General features: G+C 34.9%; 1 protein-coding gene across 1 annotated transcript; it reads left to right on the top strand.

Annotated features, from left to right (window-relative positions):
- The first annotated feature begins 600 nt into the window (after positions 1 to 600).
- LOC148949062 (uncharacterized) lies at positions 601 to 8,106 on the top strand. Its single transcript, XM_089092812.1, has 2 exons — positions 601 to 784; positions 7,458 to 8,106. Exons 1-2 carry the CDS (start codon positions 764 to 766, stop codon positions 7,920 to 7,922), a joined length of 486 nt encoding a protein of 161 aa, XP_088948938.1. The 5' UTR covers positions 601 to 763; the 3' UTR covers positions 7,923 to 8,106.
- Positions 8,107 to 8,515: the final 409 nt, after the last annotated feature.

Here is an 8,515-nt window from a genome sequence, read left to right as displayed (position 1 = left end):
AAGGCTCTCCCCACCCTCCCAGTTTATGCCACTCGCATTAAAGTCTTTTTGATAAAGTCAACGTTATTTGGTACTAGTGATGGGCCAATAGTGTATTCAGCTTCTTGTTTCATATTAAAGTCAAGAAAAAAAGCACAGACCATTTAAAAATCTTTCCCAACATATCAACAAGTGTGAGTATTCTCTGGGTCGGGAATAACAATTTTTCCCCTTTTCGAATGGTTTAGCACTTCCTTTCAATAAAGTCATCAGAATTGTGTCGAGCCCAATTGTTAAAAGCTGGGCGTGCTAGAAATAGATAAAATAGAATGTTTAAACCATTTAGCTCCAATTTTAACTATTCCAACTAAGCGAGGTTTATAAAGGGTCTCGCTGAACCACACAAGAAATAAGTGAATTTTAAAATATAGGAAATTGATCGTTCTTGTTGCTCTTTTGGAAGGGAAGCCAAATTAATTTTTTTTAACTTTAATTGATACCGTCATTAAAAAGAACATTTTTACTTAATTAATTTGAAGGACAAGTCAAAGTTTTGACATACGGCGTCACAAAATCCTCAATTCTGAAAGCATATTTCTTTTGTTTGTATGTGTGAATGACCAAGCATGCAGAAAAGGATGTTATGGAATTTAATGCCCGAACTTGGATTGCAAGGTTGGATATACTGAACATTATTCACCAGTGTTTTTTAACAGCAATAGTAAATTGCACTTTGCATCTAGCTGAGTATATAATTTTAGTCAGTTTTCTACACAGGTTTTGAATGAAAATGATTAACTTAAAGGTAAGAATTTTTACAGCAATCGCACTTAAGATTTCTTTCAGTTTTCTTTGCTATTAATTCTTATTGATGCTTGGCAATTCTGTGCCTTGATAACTCATGTGAAGTAAATACTGTACTAACAATTGAGCATAAGCATATATTTAGAATTCATTGAACTTTCCAAGCATAATGGGCACAACCCTGACAACTTGAGCACAACCCTTTAGCCCTAAATAATATGGTCATCAATTATTTTTCATTGCTTGAGTATTCGCGCGTGTTCGTCAACAGAAACCATATTTTTAGTCAAGACTCTATTATGCATATGTATAACAATGAGACATGGGGAAATAAAACCGATAAATAGAGACTTAGAATATTACAAAGAAAGAATTTTATTATTAAAGTGTTTTCTTGTTGCATTATACTTAGTGCACGGCTACATCTGGTCCCATCTGAGGGAAGATTGTTAGGGTACTGACTAGTGACCCTTACGTTTGAAAAGAGTGTTGATAGTGAAGTTGAACGATTCAACTCCTTTGCTTCTGTAAGGGTTTTTCTCTTGACAAGGCACAGACAATGACAGGGCAAATGCGGTCCTTTCAGGTTTGTCAAGGCCTGTTAAGGTTTTTTTCTTGACAGGCCAAATGCTACCAATCTTTACCGAAATTTTCTCGGTTCGTTACATTTTAACCCACATTTTATAGCTCAATTTAAATAGGAGTATCAGGGGAGCTGAGATTTAATCGGTGAAAAAAAACAATCTTTTAATCTATTTCGCAAAACAACTTTCATTTGTTTTATTTTATTCGCTAATAAAACCATTGTTTACGGATAGTTATGGATATCCATTTCACTGACCATTTGATTCAAATAGCAAGCTGTAGGGAACATGTGCTTGTATTTTGCTTTCTAGGGGCTATAATGAGAGAAATGTTGAGATTGCTAGGACATAGCTTGCGGACGAAGAATGACAGATTGCTAAAGAACACTCTGTTTGGTCATTCTTTTAGGGTCAAACGAAAGCAGATCTACCCCGAATTGGGTGGGTAGAGGTCGTAAGAAAGGATTCAAAGCAAATTAAAACTTATTTAGTAGTGTGTAAAGAGGGGAGCTTCGGAATAGAGGAGGAGCACGCGCAACTTTGCTGGCCTCTGGAGGTTTGATACTTTAGTCAGTTGGGTACTGTTACATTAGCTGGGAGCCACGCAAGAAATGAAGTTTGGTTAATACTTATGAAATAAAACAAAATAGAATGAAAATATAATATTTTAGAAACAAATTTCGGCTATATATTTGCACATATGGAGGGAGGGTAAAGCATAGCATATATCAAATACGTAACCTAACCTAATCTAAGCTAACCTAACCTAGGTACCTTTTCCTCCCTAAACCCTAAAAGTTTAAATATTGTAAACGCAGTGAGAAACCCCTGTTTGCAATCAAATTCTCCTTTGAAACAACTTGTTTGACTAGTTTCTTTTATCATCGATCTTGCGTGGCTTACAGCTAATAAAACAGTACCGTCAGTTGTTAGTTGCAGCAACAGTTGTAGTTTCTACTACTAAATTCAAAACACTTTTGTAGTGAGTGTTTACCTGTCAAAATCTATACATGTGCAAATATTTTTTCATAAGGAGGCTCAATAATAACAATAAAAATTTAATTTGGTAGTTCAGAGAAATTAAGATTTCTATTCTACGTATGTACTTGTATCTATCAACCCCATTTTCAAAGTTGTTAGCGAAAGTGTGTCTCAGGCCTTGCCTTCCCTGGGGGAGTTAACAGTATTACCTAACCCAATACTTCTAGTTTTTATTTAATTACAAATATTAAGTACTTTCGAAATCTTTTACTTAAGTAGAGTACAAGTACTAAGATGTTTTACTTCAGTAATTACCGAAGGACTTTTTACTAAAGTAACTAAGTAAGCAACTGGCTAATAACCCCCTTAGATTGACGATACAGTGTATAAGAAGGGCAATAGCTTTTGGGGGATTTGGACCATACATTTATTGTACCCCTAATTCATTAGGAATAATTCTTGTCTATGATTGTTATTTGTCTCAAGGAAAATAGCCAACTATAATTTTTAGTTTATTGCAGCAGCTCCTACTATGCATAAATTATTCCTTAGTCCTGCTCCTAAAATATCAGTCAGATATATTTTTTATAATTTAAGCATAAACAACCACTAAAAAGAACAAGTATCAAGCTAAAAAAAATAAACGTGAAAGAAACTTAAAGCCTTTTACCTTTGACCATATTTGTCAATAGTTGCAAGATTCAATCTTCACTCACCCTTTTATCAAAGTGTCGAATTTTAGGTTGACAGTGTTGCTTCTGGTGGTTGGGTCTCTATTCCAGTCAGGTTAGGTTAGGATTTCTCAGAGCAGAAAATCATAGTGCTGTTTTTTTTTTTGCAGAGCAGAAAACGTTTTAATGTCAATTTTCGGAAAAAAATCAGAGTACTGTTTTGGAAAAACCCATATAGATATGCAATTATTACTTGTTTAATAAGATAGATTATAATGAAACGTTCTTTTCGAAAGAAAAAGTTCTTCAAAGAATAGTAAAGAGCTATATTAAACTAAAGACGAGCAGAAATAGAGCGTTCCATTGCAACTGAACCCCCGTGCAGCTCAACCCCCGTGCAACTCAACCCTTGTTTAACGCAATCCTCCGTTATCTGAAGCATCTTTTAATTGAACCCCCGTTTAAATCAACACCATTCAACTGAACCCTCATTCAAGTCTATCCCCGAGCAACTGAACCAGTGTCTATCTAAATCCTATGTAGCTGAACCTAGTACAACTGAATCCTCCTAGAACTCAATCACCATTTAACCCAACCCCCCGTGCAACTAAAACCTAGTTTAACTGAGCCTCCATTGAAACAACCCCCAGTCAACTCAACCTCCATGCAACACAACCCCTTATTCAACTCTATACCTGTGCAACTCAATCCCCGTGTTCCCTATTTAACTTCAACTCAATATCTCACACAACTCAATCCCGTTATAATTAGACCCCGATTCACCTCAATCCCTAGCAATTCAACTCTCATTTAACTTAATACTCATGCAACTGAACCCCTGTTTAATACAGCCCTGTTTGACTCAAACCCCTCTCGAATCATCCCTATTCAGCTCAACCCTTCTCAAATGACCAATATAATTACAAAATGTAATTCAGTCCATTTTATCGGTGGATATAAACAGTAACTCGAACTAAATAATCTTTATTTATTGCTTAATTTTATTATTGCGTAATTGTTCTATTTTATATTTTATGGTGAAAAAGTTTTATATTTCATACATTGAAACAATTGTACTCTTCAAATGTTCTTCTGTCTTACATATTTGAAAATTAGCGAAAGTTTTCATGCCCCAAAAATGTCTCCCTTTTCTGTTTCATCTCTCCAGTACTCAAGGCCGTACCCAGGGGGCGGGGGTGGGCGGTTTGAACCCCCCCCCCCCCGAAATGCTTGTCTAACTCATAAAAACGTAACAAAAATGGATATAAACAAATTTTTATGCCTTCTTATGTTTTTTTTGTAACCTCCCCTCCCCCCGAAAAAAATCTTTGAGTAACCCCCCCCCCCCGAAAAAATTCTGGGTACGGCCTTGCCAGTACTAATAGGGCACTAGGATATCATAGATACCTGTTTATGGTCATTTAAAAGCTGTTACTCATATTTAAATGTTTTTTATAATTTCGCCATGATAGTACCATCATAAAACACTTTATGGCACCAAAATTCGATTTTAGTGTTATTTCTGGAGTGTAAGGGCTTGAAGTCATAAAAGGTCTACCATTGGAATCTGTATGATCAAAAACCCTGATACTGGTCTTTAATATCCTCCCCCCCCCCTTGAATGCTTCCCTCCCAGTTTCCTTTGCAAGTGGAAAATGAAAAAAAAGTCTTGAAAAAATATCAATTGAAAAAAATATCAAATTGTTAATGATTGATGCTATTTATTTTCATATAAACACTAAAACTAATTGCTAAACACATTTTTGTAAGTTTCAAAAAAGCGCTTGATACCCGTACTTATCTCCCTTTTCCTTTTTTAAATGAGGATTCAGTTAAATGGGGCTGAGTTTTACGGGGGTTGAGTCGAAAGAAGTTTGAGTAAGATGGGGTCGAGCTGCACCTAGGTTGAGTTACACTGGGGTAGAGTTAAACAAGGGTTCATTTTAACAAGGATTCAGATAAATAAAGGTTGAGTTGCACAGGGCTCAGTTGAACGTGAGTTTAGTTAACTGGGGTTCAGTTAAACAGAAGTTCAGCTGCAAGAAGTTTCAGTGACGAGGGTTCAGTTACACGAACACACAAAAAGTCATATAAGAATAAAAATAATAATTCAAAAAAAAAAAATAGAAATTACTATTAATGAATAAATGATACCCAGAAAGAACATAAACTACAATGGACAATTAAGTTAAACTTAAAATGAGCATATTTTCAACAAACGGGGGAAGGACTAGTAAACCGTAAGCCTTCTAAATTCCCAAGACTCGTTTGAGCATAACTATATTTTCTTCAAAATGGACTGTCCTTGATAAGCTCTTGTTGGTTCCCACAGGTCAAGATTCAAAATCTACTTCCATCCTCCCCCAGTCCAATATTTCTATAATTTCTGTACTGGGTTGTTTTGATCGTTAATTTCTGTTCTCAAGATATCACAGATACGATATTTAAAACAAGGATGCCTGAAGTAACTTTTTTAGTTTGCTTTACCCTTTAGCCTATGAAATAATGCCGAGTTCATTTGCCTTTCCCTTTTAATCCTCCCATAAAATTACCCTAATTTACCTATTTTTGGTGTTATCGATAAAACAATTTTTAAGACTATTTTTGTGTAGTTAAGTAATGTAATCATTGTTGTTCTTCCCCAAAACAAGTTTTTCAAAGAAAAGTGATGAGCTCCATTAAACCAAAAACGAGCGGAATTAAAGTCAAATAATCTATTAAGCGTAAAATAACCACAAATCACCATCAATAAATAAATGAAACCGAAACCGAGCAAAAATTACAGTAAATAACCTATTTTATTTATTAAGGCCAAAAAGGTTAAACATTTAAAATGTATTTTTTTTCAGTAAAGTGCGAATTATGCTCTGGTTTTGAGAAGGCATGGGGGTTGTCACGTTAATTTTTGCTCGTTTTGGGTTTCACTCAGTTATTTATTGTAATTTCTGTTCGTTTCGGGTTTGATTTGAAATTTTTATTATCATTTCGTTTGAGCATATTTATCGTAATTTCTTTTCATTTTGGGTTTCATTTGGAATTTGATTTGGTTGATGGCACCATTGACGAAAAAAAAAGAAAAGACGGAGAACTTGCTACTCCCCGCGAAAAAAAGCCATTTATATTGTTTTTTTAGGATAAAAGCCTTAATATCTCCAATCATTAGTTTTTTTGGTTTTCTTACCAGCAGTAATTCCAGGGGACTCCAGCAGTGCAATTTTCATTTTGGTTTTCATATGTCTCGAAATTTTGTTTTGTTATAAGATTTTTTTATTAAAACAAGCTTATGCAGCAGTCCGAATCGGCTTCAAAAGAGACTGTTTTTCAGCACTACAGTTTTTTTGTTTTTTTTTAATGTGTTTTCAAATTTTTGGCTAATACGAATTGTGGTTCCCTCTTTACTATGTCGTAGCTGCTGCCCTAGCCATGACATACGAAAGAAAGAAAGGACCAGTGCTTAAGAACTTTTTACCTCAACTTGGATATTACGAAAGCAGTTAACTCCTGAACACACAATAAATGCACTTATTGCTTCTATTCAGTTGAATCCCCTCTTCCTAGAAATCAAAATGCTCCTACTATGGGCATTTGCTTTTGAAGATACCATTTCTATGGGTTTATTCATTTCTTTATTTTGACTCAAAATGTAAAGGAGGACCTAGACGGTCAATCATTTTGATCAAAAGCTACAGTCAATCGATTGACTCAATCATGATTAACCGTCTAGGAACCTGTTTGACGCTTGAGTCAAGCGTTTACAGTGACTGATAGAAAGTTTGAATGACTCAATCATTTTGACCAAAAGCAGTGTGTTAGATCAGTTTTCGATCAAAATTAAAGGGCTGATTGAAGAGTCGATTTAAGGTTGATTGAAGCAAACGCCAAACAATTGACAGAAAATTTTGATCAAAATGACTGACCGTCTAGGGCCTCCTTAAGCAGTAACACCTGCTTGCATTTAGATTTATGTTGTTTTATATCAATTTATGTAAAAATCATCAACAATGCTCAAATTTACAGAAACTTTGAATAAGTGGTATTATGCACTTAGATACCCTTGGGTTTTGCAATGGCATACTGAACGTTTTGTTTTAATATGTTTCTTGTCGTAATCGAATATTTCAAATGTTAGATTTAAATGAGGTTTATCCTGATTTATCCCGCAACTGTCAGTTTAAACTTTCAGTGATTTTTTTCTTTTGAGGAATTGGGCTACTTTGAATTCTGGGTTGAGAATGAAGAGCAAAACATTTTTCTCTGGCACTTGCAAACGAGTTTAAGTCACATTTCTGTGTCCTTTTTCTATTTATTTAATTTTTTTATGTGTGGTTCCTGACAAGCGGTGCTCTTAGCATGTTATATTCCGTATTAATTATCATCATTGTTACATATTCATGATAATATTTCCATTATTAAGATAGTATATGATTACTTATTCTAGGTGTTTATCATTACTTTTATCATCACTGCAACATACTCAGAAAGCACTGCTAAGAATGATCAAGCAAGCACCAAAACTTTGAGTCATTTATTCAGTGGCTTTGGTGGTCTCGGCAGTCTTGGAAGCACAGGTGGCCTTGGAGGCGTTGGAAATCCTGGTGGTTATGGAGGACTTGGTGGTGTTGGAAGTCCTGGTGGTTATGGTGGACTTGGTGGGATTGGAAGTACTGGTAGTGTTGGTGGTCTTGGAGCTCCTGTTGGCGGATATGGGTATCCAAATTATGCTAGCTATGGATACCCTGGGAGTTTATATAGCACTTACAGCTACCCATCTGGGTATCAAGGATATAGCTACGGTTATCCATGGTATAATTATGGATATCCAGGATATGGCTACGGATATACTGGCTATGGTTACGGGTATCCTTACGGATCTAGCGGATACCCTTATGCCTATGGAAAATAATTTGAAATTTCAGATATTAACAACTATATAACTAATTAATTGCTTATATATTCTTTTGAATTAACGGAGAATGTTTATTTTATATATAACTATAAAAATATATTTTTCTTTGTTTTTATAGCACTTTTTTTCAATGTTTCAGGAAGGGGAGTTTTTGTTAAAATAAGATATATATGTTTTACGTTAATAATAAACAAACACTAAATTTTTTATTTTTTACATGAACAGAATTGAGAGCATTAAAAGTCTTCTGTCTAGAATTCTCCTCCAAAAGTCACTTTAATTCAGGTCTTCTAGAGGGCTTAGGTATGTGCATGTTTGCTCAGAAATTACTGGAGTGGGTGTTATAGATTAAAAATTTTGCATCCTTTAAACGGCGTTTACATGCGTGTCTAACTAGAATCTCATGTCTAGACACGTGTCTGACCAGAAATCAATGTCTAGGACATTACCATTCACAAGAAGAATTCAGTTCTTACCTAAAACTACAACCTAAGTTTAAAATAGATTACAGTTGTCATTTCTAGCCAATCAAGTGAGCTTATGCGGGCAAAAATTTCAAAATCATAATCCCTATTTTTACTGTCATAAGA

This window comes from Artemia sp. Qi Xiang Cuo, chromosome 8, assembly GCF_049724085.1.
Source record: "Artemia sp. Qi Xiang Cuo chromosome 8, ASM4972408v1, whole genome shotgun sequence".
Lineage (NCBI taxonomy): Eukaryota > Metazoa > Arthropoda > Branchiopoda > Anostraca > Artemiidae > Artemia > Artemia sp. Qi Xiang Cuo.
The sequence above is the reverse complement of the archived record's forward strand: the minus strand, read 5'-3'. Positions and strand labels throughout refer to the sequence as shown.